Source organism: Ahaetulla prasina, chromosome 4 (assembly GCF_028640845.1).
Source record: "Ahaetulla prasina isolate Xishuangbanna chromosome 4, ASM2864084v1, whole genome shotgun sequence".
NCBI classification, from domain to species: Eukaryota; Metazoa; Chordata; class Lepidosauria; order Squamata; family Colubridae; genus Ahaetulla; species Ahaetulla prasina.
Genome location: NC_080542.1, coordinates 8659932 through 8679747, shown reverse-complemented (window position 1 = coordinate 8679747; position 19816 = coordinate 8659932). Strand labels below are relative to the sequence as shown.

The 19816-nt window shown below is 40.4% G+C and overlaps 1 protein-coding gene across 1 annotated transcript; it reads left to right on the top strand.

The window, feature by feature from the left end:
• Positions 1-7747: 7747 nt before the first annotated feature.
• LOC131197066 (vomeronasal type-2 receptor 26-like) lies at positions 7748-14862 on the top strand. Its single transcript, XM_058180683.1, has 4 exons — positions 7748-8548; positions 9639-9866; positions 10460-10586; positions 13964-14862. The coding sequence occupies exons 1-4, from the start codon at positions 7748-7750 to the stop codon at positions 14860-14862; spliced, it is 2055 nt and encodes a 684-aa protein (XP_058036666.1).
• Positions 14863-19816: the final 4954 nt, after the last annotated feature.

The following is a 19816-nucleotide window of genomic DNA, read 5'->3' as shown; positions in this document are numbered from 1 at the left end:
AGTCTTTAGGTTTGTTATTTACAAAATTATAGAAAGCACGGTTGAATTTCGTGCACAGGAGGTTCTCTTCGTCTTTGGTATGGTAGTTGGTGCTTTTAGTTTTTATTTGGTGGCATATATTTTTGAAGCAGCTTTTAAAGTTAGCCACATCTATTACAATGTCCTTCCTGCCAAAGAGTACTTCAGCTTCAATGGCAACAATACACAAGCACACAATAGATTTAAGCTTAACGTTAACCACTCCAATCTCGATTGCAGAAAATATGACCTCAGTAACAGAGTTGTTAATGCTTGGAATACACTACCTGACTCTGTGGTCTCTTCCCAAAATCCCAAAAGCTTCAGCCAAAAACTGTCTACTATTGACTTCACCCCATTCCTAAGAGGTCTGTAAGGGGCATGCATAAGAACACAAGCGTGCCTCCCGTTCCTGTCCTATTGTTTCCTTTCGTTATATCCAACTAAAATGGTTATTACATACTCATACTTATATATATGCTTATATATTGTATAGTTATTTCATGCTTATGCTTATATATATTGTTGTGACAAAATAAATAAATAAAATAAAAATAAATAAATAACATAGCCAGTTTTGGTTTTTTGCCAGAGGGATTTTTTGGGGGATTGGAGCTTTCTTATTGATATGGGTAGTTCGTTTTTCCTGATTTTCCTGGTGATTAGTAGTACATATAGTTTAGTAACTCTATGGATTTTCAGCAAAAAAATATTATAATGGTCTTCGGCAGTTTTAGAGCCAGAGAATAGAATTTGCCAATCAAGGGATGAGAGATCGGTGTCTGAGATCATAGTTGGCTTTTTTGAAGTTGTAGTTTGGTATCCCATTATTTTGGTGATTTTTGTAAGGTAGCAATTGTGCATTTAAAAAAGCATTTAAATATCAGACACTTACTTTTTCATCAAAAACAAAGTAATCATCTTCTACAGGAATCACCTTATTTTCTTCACTAGACAAAAACATGCACAGAAGGCTATTTCAATTCAACAACAATTAATGTATCTTGAACCCAAAGGGATTGGCACAAGGATAATAACGGCTGTGTGTCAGAGTCACTGCTACAACTTTCCTCCCTCTATTCTCTTCTGCCAGTGTATCTCTTCAAACCCTGATGCTATTCAAAACATGAATTTTCATTCTCATGGATATCACAATGGTAGGTTTTCTGATTAGGTGCACTCTCTGATATAAACCTTGAATTAATTATTGTATTAGCTGTTGGAATAATAGAACCTTTATTGTAGGATAGGATGAAACATTGAAGAGTGAAGATGTTGCTCCTTCTTCTCTTCCTGGTGAAGAAAATAGTGACTCTGAGCTGCCCTGCAAGTGATGCTTTCCTTGTTCCACATGAATGGTACCAACCTGGGGACCTCATCATTGGTGGGATGATGTCCCACATTGTTTACAATCTTTTTCAAATTAGTTTTAAGGAACCTCCTTGCATAACAACTTACGACATACCAGAGTAAGGATTCTTTTTTTCTTTTTCTAATGTTACTCAATTTCCCCAAAATTCCTTATGAGAGTAAACGGTTCTCAGTATAAATCTCCGCTTTATATCTAATCCAAGTCTATCTTTCTAATGTTTTTAATTATGGAATAAACCTTTTTCTTTATTTTATGCCAAAGTGTTTGTCGTATAATGTATGAAAGTTTGGTGAAAAAATATTTTGAAGAACATTTAGTAAACTTAAGATAATGTTTGCTATTTCATATAGAAATGATGCCATCTTTTGAAAATTTGCCAACTTCCTTTTTCAACTGCGGTATTTAAATCATTTGCAGTGTAATAATCAAATTCTACCAGCACATCCTTGCCTTGGCCTTTGCTGTGAAGGAGATCAATGAGGACTCCCAGATCTTACCTAACGTCACTCTTGGGTTCCACATCTGTGACAGTTACTGCAATTCAAGGATGACCTATCGCACCACTCTGGATCTGCTTTTCAAATCCCAGGAATTTGTCCCAAGCTACAGATGTGATAGCCAGAAGAATCTTAGGGCTATCATTGGGGGACTGGATTTTGTCACATCATCTTATATAGCTGAAATTATAGGGTTCTTCAAGATTCCACAAGTAAGTTCTGAAAAGGTTGAGCAGAAAATTCTTATTCTTATGGTTGTTAAGGAATAATTAACGGGAATCAAACATTAGGCTTAGGTTTCTGTTAAGATGTTCTGCATAGTTTAAGGTCCACTACTTGGCATTCTTTTCTGAAAGTATAATGCCAGTTACAGGAAGTGAGTAACAAGGATCAATACCTGAGGGGAGATTTGAATGGCTTCTATTAAAATTATTGATCTAGTACAGGGATCCCCAATCTTTTGGACCTCAGGGACCACCAAGTCCATAATTTTAAGTTCTGGGGATCACTATTATGAATCCAGCACGCCACTTGCTGAAGCACCTGGACTCCCAGTGATGGGATGGGGTCCTTCAGGCACTGCTCCTCCTCTCTCTTTCCCTCTTTCTCCACCCCTCCCCATCTCTCTCCCATTCTTTCTCTCTTATGCTCTTGTTCTCTCTCCCCCCTCTTTCTCTCTCTCCCCCCTCTCTTTCTCTTTCATTCTCTTTCTCTCTCTCCCCACTCTTTCTCTCTCATTCTCTCTTTCTCACTCCCTCCTTTCTTTCTGTCTCTCCCTCACTCTTTATCATGGGCCAGTCAGTTTCTTGGGGTTGAGAGGAAGCCATCCTGAGAGACTGAGGTGCAGGAGCACCAAGAAGGGATGGAAGAAACTTGCAGCTTTGCTGCACAGCCCTCGCCAGCTGGGATGAGGTAATGTTGCAAGGGGGGGCAGTGCAGGTGGTCCAAAGCAATGGGTGGCGGGAAACCCAGGCTGTTTCTTCCTCCTGCTGTAGCTTCCTGTCAACTGAATCCACCAGTGGCTGTCCCTGCCCCTCACCCTCCCTTCCTGGTCACTCCTGGCCTGGCAAGGGAAGGGGAGGGGGAAATCGAGATTTGCTTTATATTCCAGAATGGGAGTAAAGCTTCATCTCTTGCTGGATCTTTCTCTCTCTCTCCCACTCTTTCTCATGGGCCAGCCAGTGTCTTGGGGCTGAGAGGATGTCAAGCATCTCCCCGTGAGACCAAGGTGCAGGAATATCAACCAGGGCCAAAAGCCACGAGATCCAGCTCCCACTCTGGAATATGGAGCGAATCTCCAATGGGTTCCCACCACCCATTGCTTCAGCCTGCCTGTACCACCATCCCCCCTCCTTGTGCCATTACCTCATTCCAGCCGACAAGGGCTTTGCTGCAAAATTACAAATTTCCCGAACCTTCCTCAAAGGCAGAGATTTACAGCCCCACCATGAGCTGCCTGGCCAGTCCCATATTCCAGAGCTCTAGTCACAGGACTGGCCATTGCTTATCCCAGAGCAGGTCCTCCACTCGAGTGCGCCGTGGACCACCAACATTTTCTTGCAGACCACCAGTTGGTGACCGATGATCTAGTCTGGGTTCTTTAAATATTTTCTCACAATTCCATGGCAGATATTGATTTATGATGGATTGTAACATGGACGGAGCAGAAACTGGAGTTCTAGCATTTGTTTGTAAGAAGACTGCAAGCCCCTGAGGATATATTTGTTGTGAAGATAGGAGAGAAGAAAGCAAATGGCGTTTTGTGGAATGTGTACTGGAAGAAAAGTTAAAGAAATTCTTATTAACAGCTAGTGTACTAGAAGATATATAGGAAGATACTGACTAAATGGAAGAAATGAGAATTTTATGATTTATATTTTTTCTTCTTCTTTGGGATTATAGTGATTTAGAAGAAAAGTTTTTTGAATTTTTTTTTTTAACTTTTTTTGTCCGTTATTAGGTTACATTTAAAAAAAGAATGGCTTTTAAGCAAATAATACCAAAAGTCACTAAAAATTTTGAAATTTCTTCAGTTCAGATTCAAAAATTAAAAGAAGAAATCAAAAAGGAATTAAAAATTCTTTACAGGAGTTTTTGGAGAGTCGTTTTTCAGAAATAGATCAAAAATTTGATGAAATAGAGAAAGAGATGTTGGATTTTAAGGAAGTGGTGGAAGAGCAGAAGAGGGAAATGAAAATGGTAAAGGATGCAATTGCACAAATATTTTTTTTTTTATTCAAAAAGTTTTTATTAGTCAAAAAAGGTTTATACAAATACATATCAGGTATGGTAAATTTTCAGTTTTCTTATCTAAAATAAGAATTTTACTCAAATTTTTTAACACATACAACAGCCATATGGCAAGCAGGTGACACGAAGTAGCTAAATTTACAAATTTTAAAAACGTAATAAAGAAGAGTCAAGAATAAACAGAATATCGTACAAAAGAGAATAAGGAAAACCAACACAATCCCAAATATCTTTATCACTTCCTAGTTTTGGATCTCAGAACTCTGGGTTCAGCCTGACCCAACTCCAGGGGCAACAGCGGCAGCCCTCGCCCATGATCTATAACCTCCTTCTTCAATTCCTGGATCATCTGATTCCAGGAGGCTTTGTGTTCCTCCACATAGGCCGTAGCCTCCATAATTGTACTGATTTTTTCGTAATGCCCTCCGGAAAATCATCAATCCCTCTGGCATCAGACATCTGAAGCCCACTCCTTCTGGTACAATTTGCTTGACAAAAATAATATTTCTTTCTTTTTCACGTACCTGTCTGGGAATCTGCCTCAGAATGGCTATCTCCCTGCCCTGTAAATCAGTGCCCCACTCCTATGTTTTCTAAGAATTTCATCTCGTCTCTCTTCTCACAAATTTGACATGAACCTCTCTGGGAACTGCATAAATGCGTGCATATTGCGAATTAACTCTATAAACTCGATCCACATCCCAATTCATGAAATCAACACCTCTCCCAAGAAATTCTCCCAACAATTTAGTCACAACATCTCTCAAGTCTTCTTGGTCCACTTCTTCCAAATTTTGAAACCTAAGGAAATAAGACATTTTATCCATCTGTGGTCAAGCACAGCATTGCCTGTCGTCTCCTCTCTTTTCTGCACTGCCCGCATCTCACCCTGCAAACCATCCACTTTCTGCTTGTTTTCTGCTGAAGCTTGTTGAGTATCCTTTAAATCCTTTTGGATAGTCACAATTTCTGCTCTTATTTCATCCAATTTCTTGTCCATATTAGATAACTTTTCCAAAATTCTCTCCATCTCTCCAGCAGTTGGTCTCTGACCTTTTGCCATTAAGGGGAAAAAAAAAATACAAAATCCTCAGGCAGGCACAGTATCCTTGTAATTTCCTCCGGATCCACCAGGGGGCACTCACAGGAACAGCAGGTCCAGAGTACAGTTAGTCAACCAGGAAGCCGAAGGGAAGTGATGTCATCAAAATTCTCATAGTGAAGGCGGAAGCTGGACGCCACCACTGTTCCCCAGAAGGAGGGGGGGCCTCAAACCTTCCCTCCTAAATTTCTCCATCACCTCTTCTCTCCAGAGCTCAATTGCACAAATATTAAGCTCTTGTATTCAGATGGAAGATAATCTTGAAGAAATCAATAAAGCTAATTTAGAGTTGCAAAGGAAAATAGAGGAAATTCAAAAGAATCAAAACAACTGGAACTTAGATAATAAGATGGAAGATATACAGGCAAAGGTAGATAGGGCAGATGAAGAAAGTGTAATATTACAATATAGATTGATGGAATATGCTATAAGGGTGAGGGGGTTGAAGCAAAGTAGGAAGGAAAATTTAAAAGAGATTTTTACGCAAGCCTGTGCTCAGATAAAGGGTGTGGAGCCAGAAGACTTTGAGATTAATATTGAAAGAATTTATCATGTTAATTCTTGGTGGGCAAGACAAAATAGAGTACCGAGGGATGTGGTTATTTATTTTACAACTAAAAAGATTAGGTGTGAAATTTTGCAAGCTTTTTATAAAAATAAATTTTAAATATTGGAACAAGATATAAAAATGATGAAGGAAATTCCTCCTAAAATGTTAAGAAAGAGAAGAGAATTTGCTTTTTTAGTGGATGAGTTTAAGAAACATCAGATATATTTTAGATGGGAAGTTCCAATGGATTTGTCAGTGAATTTTAGAGGTAGAAAGTATTTTCTTAATTCAGTTATGAAAGCAAGACATTTCTATATTAATGTTTTAAAGAGTGGGAATCCTTCGTTGTTAGATGCTAAGTTAACTGGTTTGGAAACGATGGAAAATAGAATAGGAGAGGGGAGGAATGTTTAAGATGTGAATATGATGATTATGGTTAATTTTTGGAATTGATTTGTTTAGGATATAAACTATAGGATTTTTGTTATTTGTTATTTGTATGGTATAAACCTATGGGATGATATTATTTAATTATGAAGGATGGAAAGTAAAATTTATGAATTTAGATAATGTTGTGGGTGTAATGATTTTAACTGTTTACTGTTATATTGTGGATGTAGTTTAAATGATTATTTGTTTTAATTGATATGTTTATAGACAGTAAAAGTTATGAAGTTAAGCTGGAAATATTGTATTTGAGAGACTTTATTCGAAATGATATTTGATTGATGGAGTAGTATTGGAAGATCGGACATTAAATGTTATGACAATTGAAGAAATATATAAGTGATGAGAATTTGAGTTTGAGAAGCTGGATTGTAATTTAAGAATTGGACTGAAATTTGAAGGAATATACAAGTGGGGGAAAAGAATTTGAATTTTAGGAGATGGACTAATTTTTAAAATGGACTGTAAGAAGAATGGACATTAAATGTTATGGCAATTGAAGAAATATATGTGATGAAAATTTGAGTTCGAGAAGATGGACTGCAATTTAAGAAATGGACTTATGAAATTTGAAGGAATATTCAAGTGGAAAAAATTTGAATTTGAGAAGATGGATTAATTTTAAAAATGGATTTTAAGAAGAAGTAATATGTGAAGTTGGTACTGCTTCTTTTCTTTTTTATTATTCTTTCCTATCTCTTTATTTTTATTGTGAGAGGATTTACAGTTTTAAATTTTTGAGGGTGGGAGGTTATGTATATTTTGTATACTTTAGCTTGTGATTGTTGGTCATAATACCTGGTATTTGCTCTGGGAAGTCCGGGGAGGGGAGGGGGGAAGGGAAATGATACATGGATTGATTATTAATGTACAGTAATGTTTGAAGATATGAAATTAAAATTTAAAATGATATTGGGGCTGCCCGACTGCCATTTCAGAAAGAAAAGGAGAGAGGGATAGAAGGAGGGAAGAAAGTAGGTAGGAAAGAGTTGAGAAGGAGGAGGGGAATAAGAAGGTTAGATAGGGTGGAAGAAGGGAGGAGTGGAGAAGGAGGAGAAGAAGTAGTAAAGTGAAGGAGATGAAGAATCGGAAAGTAGTAGAGGGTAGAGAGGGAGGTTGTGAAGAAAGGAAGTGGCAGTCGGGCAGGCCTGAATCAGTAATAAATAAAATTAATGATTAATGATGGATAATCGTTTGTACATAAATATGATGTTGGAAAAGGGAAATAAAAATTATTTAAAAAAATAAAATAAAATAAATATTTTCACACAAGGAGAACATCCTAAGAAGAACAGAATTAGAAGGAACATTGGAGGTCCTCTACTCCAAGAAATTTCTTCCTATGTTCCTAAAAGAATGCTAGGGAAGATATATTATTTTTGAAAACAAGATAGGAAAATTAAATTTAATCTAAAGACTCTAAAGAATACTACTGGATTTTCTTTCAGCTGACATATGGCTCATTAGCCCAAGAGTTATTTCAGACCAGTAAGCTCTCTTCACTTTATTTCATGGTCCCCAAAGAGGATCATCAGTACATCGGGATCATCCAACTTCTTCATCATTTCAAGTGGACGTGGATTGGGATATTTTGTTTTGATAACAACAATGGAGAAAATTTCTTACAGAAAATGCAGCCCTTACTTTCACAGAATGGAATCTGCTCGGCCTTTATAGTAAGGCTTCCTCAACAACTCCACTTGGAAAGATTCTCAGACCTTTCTCAAACGATCTCCATCACTTCTCTTAATATGAGGAATAGTAAAGCCAATGTGTTTCTTGTCTATGGAGAAGCCTGGATAATTACACGGCTAAGATTTATAACATTTGTGGTAGATCCTGAAAGTAAGGAAAGTGCATTATTAAGAAAGGTGTGGATCATGACTGCACAGATTGATTTTGTATTAGCAGGCACTCAAATCATGTTGGATCTGAAGATATTCCATGGGGCTATTTCCTTCACTGTTCATTCAACAGCAGTTGTAGGTTTCAAGGAGTTTCTTCAGACAATAAATCCTTTTTCAGGCTACAGTGATGGGTTTCGACAGGATTTTTGGGAACAAGCATTTGATTGTTCATTTCCAAAAGCAGAGTTACCAGATATACACAGTAGGAAATGCACTGGGGAGATGAAGCTGGAGGATCTTCCTGCTCCTATATTTGAAATGGAAATGACTGGCCAAAGTTACAGTGTCTACAATGCTGTTTATGCTGTGGCTCATGCTTTGCAGGCTCTACACATATTGGGGTTCAATAGGAAGAAAACTATGATGGGTAAAAAGACTGATCTTCCAAATCTGCAGGCTTGGCAGGTATTCTCTTTGAATTGGACTCTTCTTTTATTTCAGTGAGCAGTTTGATGTAGAATTAGGTTCTGAACCCATTCCAGAAAGCCTTAATATTTTCTTCATGTAGAATCAACTTAAGAATGAGAAAAACATAGAAATAGCTAAGAATTAATTGATAGAACAATGAATTAATGCAAAAATGTGCCTTCAAAAATCTTGGGGGATATATAACTTGACATTTTAATGAAGTTATTGGAGAATCATTTGTCTAAATTGTTGTAGGATCTTCTCCTTGAGCAGGGTGATGTACTAGAAGACCTTCAAAGTCCCTTCCAACTCTGTTGTGTTGTATAAAACAGATACAGAAGAACCGGTTCCTGTTCTTATGTTGTTATTCAGGTATTCTTCTATTCTGATCACCCAGAAGCTGCTATACAAATCATGATTTGGGTACCAATAGGAGTTATTTAATAAATCACCATAGATTGCACAATAAGAGTTAGTTAAAATGATAATTTACTTTATGTTTCATTGTCTCTTCCAAAAAATAATCAATTATACAAGGTGTTTTGTGTGGTTCATGACTTTTTCATGAGTGACAAGCTGAGCTTTCTGTCTGTATCAGAATTTAGGGGAATGAAGTGGGGTCCTTCTTAGATGTGGCTTACATAGTTTGAAACAATTCTATGTCTGCAATAGTCTCTGCTTCTGATTTATCTATCAAAGAATGCTTAAGTCTCAGATTCTAAAATTTGGCTAAAAGAAATTAATCTGACTGTCAAATAGCCTTGTACCAGTGAAGAAAGATTAGATATGATTTATTTTGAAATAGTTGTTTAAGTAGTGGACATAAAACATAATGGAAGGACATGATGTAATTCCAAAAGCCTGTTTTCATTGTTCTTCAGTTTATTCCTACCTTTCCTTAAAATAATATCAAATAAATAATGGAGTGGACATTTAGATTCCTATGCAATACTGATGATCAAATTTCTAAGCATACATATTTAATAATAGTTATTGGAATATGAAGAATGAGTGAATGAAACTTGAATATGTTGTTCTCTTCTCTACTATATTGCTTTCAACTGTATATCTCTTCTCTTTCAAGTAGCTCCATCCATTTCTTCAAGGCATTTCTTTCAACAACTCAGCTGGGGAGAGAGTGTTCCTGAATGAGAAAGGGGAAGCAACAGGTGGATTTGACATCACCAACTTGATCACTTTTCCAAACAGATCTTTTCAGAGAGTTAGAGTTGGAAAGCTGGATTTAGAGGCTCCAATAGGGAAGGAATTATTCATTGATGAAGCTGTGATTTTCTGGAACCCAAATTTTAACCAGGTTTCGGTTATTTTAAAAATTATTTATTTAAGAATTATTGTATCAAAAATGCTTAATCCATTATGTTCTGATATTGAACATAATCCCTTTAGAAATCTGATTTCTGGCTTTTTAGAATAAAGAGTGGCACATTCTTTTCAAATATTGCTGATGATCCAGCGCTCATCAAATTGACAAAATGATATCACAGTGCAAAAGCCATCTTTGTATATTTGCTTTCCATTTCCATTTGAAATCACAGGAGAGGCCATGTTTCCATGAGATTGTCACCCTGTGCAATTATTTGCTCTCCTTCTTCTTCAAACAAGACCTTTTCTACATCATTGCGGTTTATACATCTTTTTAAGTTGTGGATGAAATGAATAAATTCCGTATTCTTTTCCATGAGATTGTCACCAAATGTTATTATTAGCTCAATCTGTCCTTTAAAAAGTAAATTTTGTATATCATTGTATATCATTCTACTTTTTAAAATGCCTACATCTTTTTTATCTATCCTTTGATAAATAGAAAATAATTTCCTTCCATAAAGGAGAAAAATTATGAACTCTGTTAAATATCACCGATTTCAGAACCTTTTATCTTATCACCAGGTTCCTCCACTTTCTCGATGCAATGACCCCTGTTTCCCTGGATCCTGGAAGAAAAGGATTGAGGGGGATCAGTTCTGCTGCTATGACTGTGTTCCATGCCCTGAAGGGAAGATTTCAAATCAAAACGGTAGGGTAGGAATTCTACCAAAATTCATTAGATTTAAGCAAACTTTAATCACTTACTTGGATGCATAAAATTAATAAGATGATTTTTCAATAATATGGAATACCAAGAAAGGAGAATATTTGCAGCTCAGGGTTGAAATGGGGAGTTCTTGGTACTCTCTAAGCTTGCCTGTTTTCTTGCAGATGTTTCATTAGCCTAACTAGGTAGCATCATCTGTGTTAGAAAGGAGTGCTGTTTGCTGTCATTTGTCTGATTATCTAGTATAAGGACTTTATTTAAATTAGTCCAAACATGCTTCCACAATCCAGAAAAAAAGAAAAAGGAAATGGGGCAACACATTCCAACAAAATGTATAAACACACACCTTTATCAAAAAGTCGCTGACCACTCAACCCAATATAGCACATCCAACACAAACTATAAAAAGAATTACACTGCATTACATCAAGAAGATCTCCAAAGCAACAAACAGACTATACAACCACATAGAATCAGTGTAGTACACAAACCAATTAAAGCCCTTGAAAACAATCTAAGCAAACCAAAAGACAGAGCAACCCCAGAAGACAAAAACAGGAGTCGTGTAAAAATACAATATAAGAACTAAAACAACCGCTAGGTAGGACAAACAGGCAGAAGACTGGCTGAATGCATCCATAAACACCAACTGGCAGTCAGAAGACATGAAGGGAAAATGGGACAATCCTAGACCAGGCCAAGTCCCAAAATGCCAGGGAATTTCTAGACACCTTCCACTCTGAAAAATCAGCCATCAACAGACACATAGACATTAACAACATCTACAGAATTTGCAAAAGAGGCAGTCAATCAGACCAAAAGAGAACAAAAAGACTCCAGCACCTCTCCACCAGTAATCAGCACCCCGATCAGCACAGATTAACTCCAAGGTTAACTTCAGACCAACAATCAAGTAAAAAAATACCTCAATTAAGAAACTGCCAAAGAGCCATCAGTAAACAGCTCAACCAAAGACCCTTCTTAGATTGTCTCCATCCACATAGACAGACAAAGTCAAACTAGAGTCTTGGACTTTAAGAGAGCTAATTTCAATAAACTTAGAGAGAGCTTGAGAATGATTCAATGGATGAGAATCCTCAGGGGGAAAACGACTCAAGAAGCTTGGGAAATTTTGAAAAGTGAGATTATAAAAGCGCAGTCTAGCACAATACCAATGAAGAAGACAAATAATAGATCTCAAAAGAAACCAGCATGGATGCCTAAAGAACTATCTGACAATTTGAAAGACAAAAAGGACAAATATAAAAAGTGGAAAGAGGGGCAAATAACTAAGGCAGAATATCAGCAAATAGCCCGAGCCTGTAAAGATGAAGTGAGGAAAGCTAAGGCTCACAATGAACAAAGGCTAGCGACAAAAGTAAAAAATAACCAAAAAAAGCTTCTTCCAACATGTTAAAAACAAGAAAAAAGTCAAGGAAACAATTGGCCATTGCTGGGAGAAAGTGGCAAGAAGATGACAAGCAACAGGGAGAAAGCAGATCTACTTAACTCATATTTTGCATCTGTCTTTACACAAAAGGAAAAAACAATCCAACCTATCAAAAACAGCACTACAAAAAACAGATTAGAAACACAAGTTAAAATAGGGAAGAAAATGGTAAGTGAACACCTGTCTACCCTAGACGAGTTCAAATCACCAGGACCGGATGGATTACACCCCAAGGTTCTGAAGGAACGGCAGACGTGATTTCAGAACCACTGAATTATATCTTTCAAAGATCCTGGAGCACAGGGGAGCTGCCAGAGGACTGGAAAAGAGCTGATGTAGTTCCCATCTTCAAAAAAGGAAAAAAAACAGATCCAGGAAACTACAGACCTATCAGCCTGACCTCAATACCGGGGAAGATTCTGGAAAAGATAATCAAGCAAACGAATCAACGAACACCTAGAAGCAAACAAAGTAATAACCAAAAGCCAACATGGGTTTGTCAAAAACAGATCATGCCAGACTAATCTTATCGCATTCTTTGACAAAATGACAAAATTAGTAGACCAAAGGAATGCTGTCGATATAATTTACTTGGACTTCAGTAAAGCATTTGATAAAGTAGACCATAACCTACTATTAGATAAAGTAGAAAAATGTGGGTTAGAAAGCACCACCACCAGATGGATTCGTAACTGGCTGACCAACCGCACTCAACGTGTAGTCCTCAACGGAACTACATCCACATGGAGGGAAGTATGCAGTGGAGTACCCCAAGGCTCTGTTTTAGGCCCAGTACTCTTTAACATCTTCATCAATGACTTGGACGAGGGGATAGATGGGGAATTCATCAAATTTGCAGATGACACCAAGCTGGCAGGAATAGCCAACACTCCAGAAGATAGGCTCAAGTTACAGAAAGATCTTGACAGACTTGAACATTGGGCGCTTTCTAACAAAATGAAATTCAACAGTGAAAAAAGTAAGGTTCTACATTTAGGCCAAAAAAACAAAATGCACCCATACCGTATATGTGGTACCTTGCTCAATAGTAGTACCTGTGAGAGGGATCTTGGAGTCCTAGTTGATAACCATTTAGATATGAGCCAGCAGTGTGCAGCAGCTGCTAAAAAAGCCAACACAGTTCTGGGCTGCATAAACAGAGGAATAGAATCAAGATCACGTGAAGTGTTAGTACCACTTTATAATGACTTGGTAAGGCCACACTTGGAATATGGAATCCAGTTTTGGTCGCCACGATGTAAAAAAGATGTTGAGACTCTAGAAAGAGTGCAGAGAAGAGCAACAAAGATGATTAGGGGACTGGAGGCTAAAAGATATGAAGAACGGTTGCAGGAACTGGGTATGTCTAGTTTAATAAAAAGAAGGACTAGGGGAAACATGATAGCTGTGTTCCAATATCTCAGGGGTTGCCACAAAGAAGAGGGAGTCGGGCTGTTCTCCAAACCACCTGAGGGTAGAACAAGAAGCAATGGGTGGAAACTGATCAAAGAAAGAAGCAACTTAGAACTAAGGAGAAATTTCCTGACAGTTAGAACAATTAATAAGTGGAACGACTTGCCTGCAGAAGTTGTGAATGCTCCAACACTGGAAATTTTTAAGAAAATGTTGGATAACCATCTGACTGAGATGGTGTAGGGTTTCCTGCCTGGGCAGGGGTTTGGACTAGAAGGCCTCCAAGGTCCCTTCCAACTCTGTTGTTATGTTATGTTATGTTAAAACACCAGGATATAAACTGACAGCAAGCAGCACTCTTTATTAACACTGTGATGGTATCTAGTTTGGGGTAATGGAACATCTGCAAGAGAACAAGGAAGTTTAGAGACCATTAAGTACCCCTCAATAATATGGAATGCCTAGATGAAAAAAATATCCGTGATTTTCCTTCCAGATATGGAAGATTGCTTTGAATGTCCAGAAGATCATTATCCAAATAAAGAAAAGAAAGGATGTATCCTGAAACTGCTGGTTTTTCTAACTTTTGAAGAAACCTTAGGAATTGGTTCAGCCTCAGCAGCTCTTTATTTCTTCTTCTTGACATCTTGGATACTTGGAACTTTTATTAAGCACAGGGATACTCCCATCGTCAAAGCTAACAACCGGTCCCTCACCTACACCCTGCTTGTCTCTCTTCTGCTCTGTTTCCTCTCCTCTTTACTCTTCCTCAGCCAACCTGGCAAAGTGACCTGCCTTCTCCAACAATCAATGTTTGGCGTCACTTTCTCAGTGGCCATTTCTAGTGTACTGGCCAAAACCATCACTGTGGTTGTGGCTTTCATGGCCACTAAACCTGGATCGCAGATGAGGAAATGGGTGGGGAAGAGATTGGCTTTTTCTATTGTCCTTTCATGCTCCATCATCCAAGTATTTATTTGTATTATTTGGTTGTCGACATCTCCCCCATTCCCTGAATTGGACATGCACTCAATGTCTCAACAAATGGTTTTACAGTGCAATGAGGGTTCAACTTTCTTCTTCTACTGTGTCTTGGGCTACATGGGTATCTTGGCCATTGCCAGCTTTATGGTGGCTTTTCTTGCCCGTAAATTACCCGACAGCTTTAATGAAGCCAAGTTCATCAACTTCAGCATGTTGGCCTTTTGCAGTGTGTGGATCTCCTTCTTTCCAGCCTATCTGAGTACAAAAGGCAAAGCCATGGTAGCTGTGGAGGTCTTCTCCATCTTGGCCTCCAGCTCTGCATTACTGGGATGCATATTCCTCCCAAAATGCTACATCATTTTTTTGCGGCCTGACCTCAACCACAGGGACCAACTCACAAAGAGAAATTAATACATCCTGCGATTTTTCTTTCTCAGAGAAATTGTTGAAAAAAATGACTATAAAGACTATTATCTATACGAAACATAAAAGTGATAGGAACATAGAAATTTTTATTTCTGTGAAAGAAAGATTTGTGTAGGATGTTTATGGTTATTAAGGTTTATTATGATTGCCCATTCTAAAATCTTTGCTCATGTTGCTTTATGTTCAACGTTTTCCAAGACTGTTTAACCTAAAGCTTTCTCCTTTTCAACATATCCATTGAATTTGATTTTTGTCATCTAGTTTTCTTATTCTCTGTTAGGATATTTTGGATATTCGCTCAAATGAAATCTAATATTTGCAGTGAGATTTCATGGTTTATATACTATGAATTCATAAAGCATTACATAAGTACAGTGAAAAATTGGTTTCCATTTGAAAAACATATAATTAATACAATATCATAGTATATGAACTTTGGATTTGTTAGTTTTCTTTTAAATTTAAAATGTATTGAGTTTGGGATTCTTGTAAGCTTAACTGCATTTTAGAAGAGGATGACCATTGTTTGAGTATATTCCTACGAAGAGTCTTTAAGCAATAAATTAGATTATTTGAACCTTCATGTGTGGAACTATTTTTTTTCCCTGTCTGATATTAATTTCCACTCCTACGATTGTTTACTGGGGAGTAATGAGAAATACCAGAATGCCATCTGATCTAGAAGCGGAAGCGGAAGCTGACCATACCACAGTGGATGCTATACTGCACAATTTATGCAATCTGTTGCCTTTGACAATGTTCCAAATAATACAAAAGATGCAGAATTTAGTGTATCCAATATCTGTCCAATTCAAATCAAACCTGGCAGGAGCCATTTCTCATTTCTCAGTTGCCACACACTTGGAGGTGGGACGGAGGAAGGGGAGAGAGAGAGATTGTAATGCATTGCCAGACAAAGCACCGATCTTTCTCTTGGGAACCAAGGTCATCTCCACAGGTGTCAGATGAAGAAGGATGGTAGTGCCATAGGAGCCCACCAATTCATTTAATTGGACAATGTGACCAGTATCACTTGGGGAGGGAATCATTTGCTATTTTAATTATACTGAAACACCGGAAATATTTAGAGTAGGTTTTCCATTTAAGTGTGCCAATACGATGTACCCAATAAAGAAATCTTTATCTTTGAGGAAGATTGGGCTGATTAGTTGGAACATGGACAGTATCCTTGGCACACATGGAAGTTCTGGTGCTACATTTTCTGTTGCAGAGCAGTCACGGTAGCCTTAAAGGTGTTTTTTCAAAGGGAAACACGACTGGTTTTTTTTCCTTGAGGAAGAAAAAATTTCACTTCATATCCAAGAAACTTCATTGGTTCTAGCAGGATGTTTGAGTTATGAAGGGATCAGTTCTGACTGGATGGCGGAAGGGTTGGCAGGATCAATTTTCTTTGCAGTCATCTGGTCTTAGCACTCTCCCTGAGAGCTCTTGAGGCCACATGTATCAGAGTGCAAATGGAGGTTAGAATCTTCTTGGACTGCTGAAGGGAAGTTCCTTTCAAATTCCAATTTTTCACCATGTGTTGCTGCTCAAAGAAGAGCCTCTAAGGACTGTTTGTTCTCACCACCTCTCACAATGATTTTGGAGGGGGAACCAGTATATGAATAGGAATAAATTTGGGATTTGATGTGCCTCGTCCTCCCTCCTCTCCTCCGCCGGGCCCCTCCCGTCTCATCCCAGGTCTGCTATCAGACTCTGAGTCTGATAATGAAGATGAACGGCCTGTCATGCCTCTAGCCCCCGGCCCTGGCCCCATGCCCGGACAGGATGTCAGGAATGAACAAACAAACCTCACTGATGCGGCGTGTGTTCCTTTGGCTCAGCCGTGGGAGGTTGGCCACGGATTGGAATTGCTCAGGCCTACTGCTTCTGACCCCTCCCTTTCTCAAACAGCAGAAAACAATTCAAAGTGGGAAGATGCTCGCTTCCGGAGATCTGAGAGGCGACGTCAGCAGAAGGAAGGGAGGGGCAGGCCTGGATAAATGCTGAGTCATGGAGCCACACCCCACAGCCTATATAAAGGACCTGCTTTTGGCATTCCTTGAGTCAAGCAAAGTCTCAACTAGTTTGCTGAAGTCACAACTTGATTTGGTATCCTGAGAAATCTGAAAGGAATTTCAAAGTGCAGAGGCTTCTGGCCACGCTGATACAGATTTAGACCTGGTAGTCAGAATAATATAGATTCTAGGTGAAGAGTCTTGTCATGCAACTTCAGAGAAAGAATCTGATATTATTTATTTATTTATTTATAAGTATAAATAAGCATATAACTTCAATATATACATTTTCTGGATAAACATCATTGGTTGGCTAGACTGGCTGACAGAGAGATTAACTGATTGGAAGGTCATTTCTGTCAGCAATCGCTGGTTATTCATGCTTAACATAGATGTCTTATGGAGCTATAACCATGTCTATCAAGCCCAAGCCTGAGAGTGCTACCTGTGTTGACATCTTGACCGCTTTGGCATGAAACCAGTTCCAGTCAACATTCTGTAGACTTCCACGATTCTCTGGTTTGGACTCACACTATACACCCACCTTGAGGATGGGTTTTGGAACCCAGAGAGTTGGCATGCTAAATCCAGGAGACTTAGGGATTTTTAACTAATTGTTTTGTAGATTTTTAAGGGAGTTTTAATGGGGATTTTAAGGGTGAGGATTTTAAGGGGTGGGAGGGGTAGGGCGGGTGCTGGGGAAACTAGTTTTAATGGAAATTTTAAGGGGAGGGAAACCGTGGGTGGGAGGTTAGGGTGGGTGATGGGGTAGCCAGTTCCAGCGCATGCTCGTGGCGTATCAAATGGGTTCGGAGGTTATGGGGGAGTGTGTTCCTTTGTGTGAGGTGAGTCCATCTGCAGTAAGTGGGAGGGCAGATATGGCGGAAGGGGATCGTATCGGTTTAGGGGTCACGCGTTCGATGTATACAGCGATCGCGTGCCCGATCCCCTGACTTCTCCCGTTCCCGGATGGTCAAGACCCTCAGAGCCTGGGCCTTCGCCTGATGTTATGCAACGCGGTCCGTACAATAAGGCCCCCTAATACATGATCTGATTCAGGGGTGCAGATATTATAGGCGTTACGGAGACCTGGTTGGGCACTGAAGGCGTGCCCTGGTTGAGATGTGCCCACTGGGTTTCCGTGCATTCCATCAGCCGAGGCCCAGGGTAGGGGGGGTTGTTATTAAAGAGTCTAGAGCCGAGGGGTACCTCAGATTGCGGGTGTGAATCCCTCTTTGTGAGGTGGGGTCATAGATGTCAGATGGGCTTGCTGGTGGCGTACCTGGCTCCTTGCTGCGTGACAGCCAGCCTGCCCGAGCTCCTGGAGGTGCTTGCCGGGGTGGCAGTGGAGACCCCAGACTTTTAGTCATGGGGACTTTAACACCATCTGCTGGCTCGTCATCGACAGTAGCTCGGGAGTTCATGGCCTCCATGACGGCCTGGACCTGACTCAAGTAGTGGATGGCCCTACTCACATCGGGGGAGGCACACTGGACCTGATTTTTATCTCTGGTCAGTGGTTGAAGGATCTGGACTTGGGAGATATAGTCACAGAGCCTTTGTCATGGTCAGATCACTCTCTCCTTCGCCTGGACTTTCTGACCACTGCAACACCGCAGGGAGACGGAACCATTACGTTGGTACCGTCCCAGGCGCCTGATGGACCCAGAGAGGTTCCGGACGGAGCTTGGGCCATTCCCTGAGGGTCTGGCTCACGGCACGGCAGAGGAACTAGCCGCAGCCTGGGAACGGGCTGCGGCTGGGGCTTTAGACCGTGTCGTGCCTCTGCAGCTCTGACCCGGCGCAGATCCCAACCGGCTCCTTGGTTCTCCGAGGAGCTGAGGGGATGAAAGCGGGAGAAGATGCCTGAGAGCTCTTGGAGGTCCAGCCGTTCAGAGGCTGATCGGACACTAGTTAGATCCTATACTAGGACCTACCTAGTGGCACTGAGGTACGCCTCCTCCCTCATTGCGCCGGCAGATAACCGCCCAGCTGCCCTGTTTGGTGACCGCTCCTCCTTCACCAGGGGGCGGGATGACCCGATGCAGGGGACGTGCTGAGGAGTTTAACGTTATCTACGATAAAATCGTTCAGCTCGGGATGGTCTGGACCAAAATTGTGGTGATTCGGACGGGCGTCTGAGGGTCTTGGTGATATTGTTTGGGATGAGTTTGACCCTGTGGCTCCGAGGACATGGACAGGTTGCTGGGTAGATTGAATGCCACCACGTGTTTACTGGACCCGTGCCCCTCCTGGCTGGTGCTGGCCACTCAGGAGGTGACACGAGGCTGGCTCAGGGATTACGAGCTTCCTTGCTGGAGGAGTCTTTCCGGCCGCCTTGAAAGAGGCGGTGGTGAGGCCCTCCTCAAGAAGCCTTCCTGGACCCGGCTGTTTTAGGTAATTATCGTTCTCCAACCTTGGCCCGCGCGAAGGTTGTAGAAAGTATGGTGGCATATCAGTTTCCCCTGCACCTGGAGGAAACTGTCTATCTAGACCGTTCCAGTCCGGCTTCCGCCCGGTTACAGCACTGAGACGGCTTTGGTCGTTGGTGGATGATCTCTGGAGGGCCAGGGATGGGGTTGTTCCTCTGCCCTGGTCCTATTAGACCTCTCAGCGGCTTTCGATACCATCGACCATGGTATCCTGCTGCGGTTGGAGGATTGGGAGTGAGAGGCACCGCCATCGCGGTTCTCTCCTATCTCCGACCGTCGCAGACGGGGATGGGCAGAGGTCACCTGCGGCGTCACTTGTGGGTGCCGCAGGGCGATTCGCCTCTTCTGTTCAACATCTACATGAAGCCGCTGGGTGAGATCATCAGTGGCTTCGGTGTGAGATACCAGCTTTACGCTGATGACACCCAGCTGTACTTTTCCACACCGGCCACCCCAATGAAGCTATCAGTGCTGTCCCAGTGTCTGGAA

Coding starts and splice junctions, on each gene's coding strand:
- LOC131197066 (XM_058180683.1), top strand. CDS start 7,748: ATGGTCCCCAAAGAGGATCATCAGTACATCGGGATCATCCAACTTCTT. Junction 8,549..9,638: donor CAAATCTGCAGGCTTGGCAG/GTATTCTCTTTG, acceptor TCTTTCAAGTAG/CTCCATCCATTTCTTCAAGG. Junction 10,587..13,963: donor GAAGATTTCAAATCAAAACG/GTAGGGTAGGAA, acceptor TTTTCCTTCCAG/ATATGGAAGATTGCTTTGAA.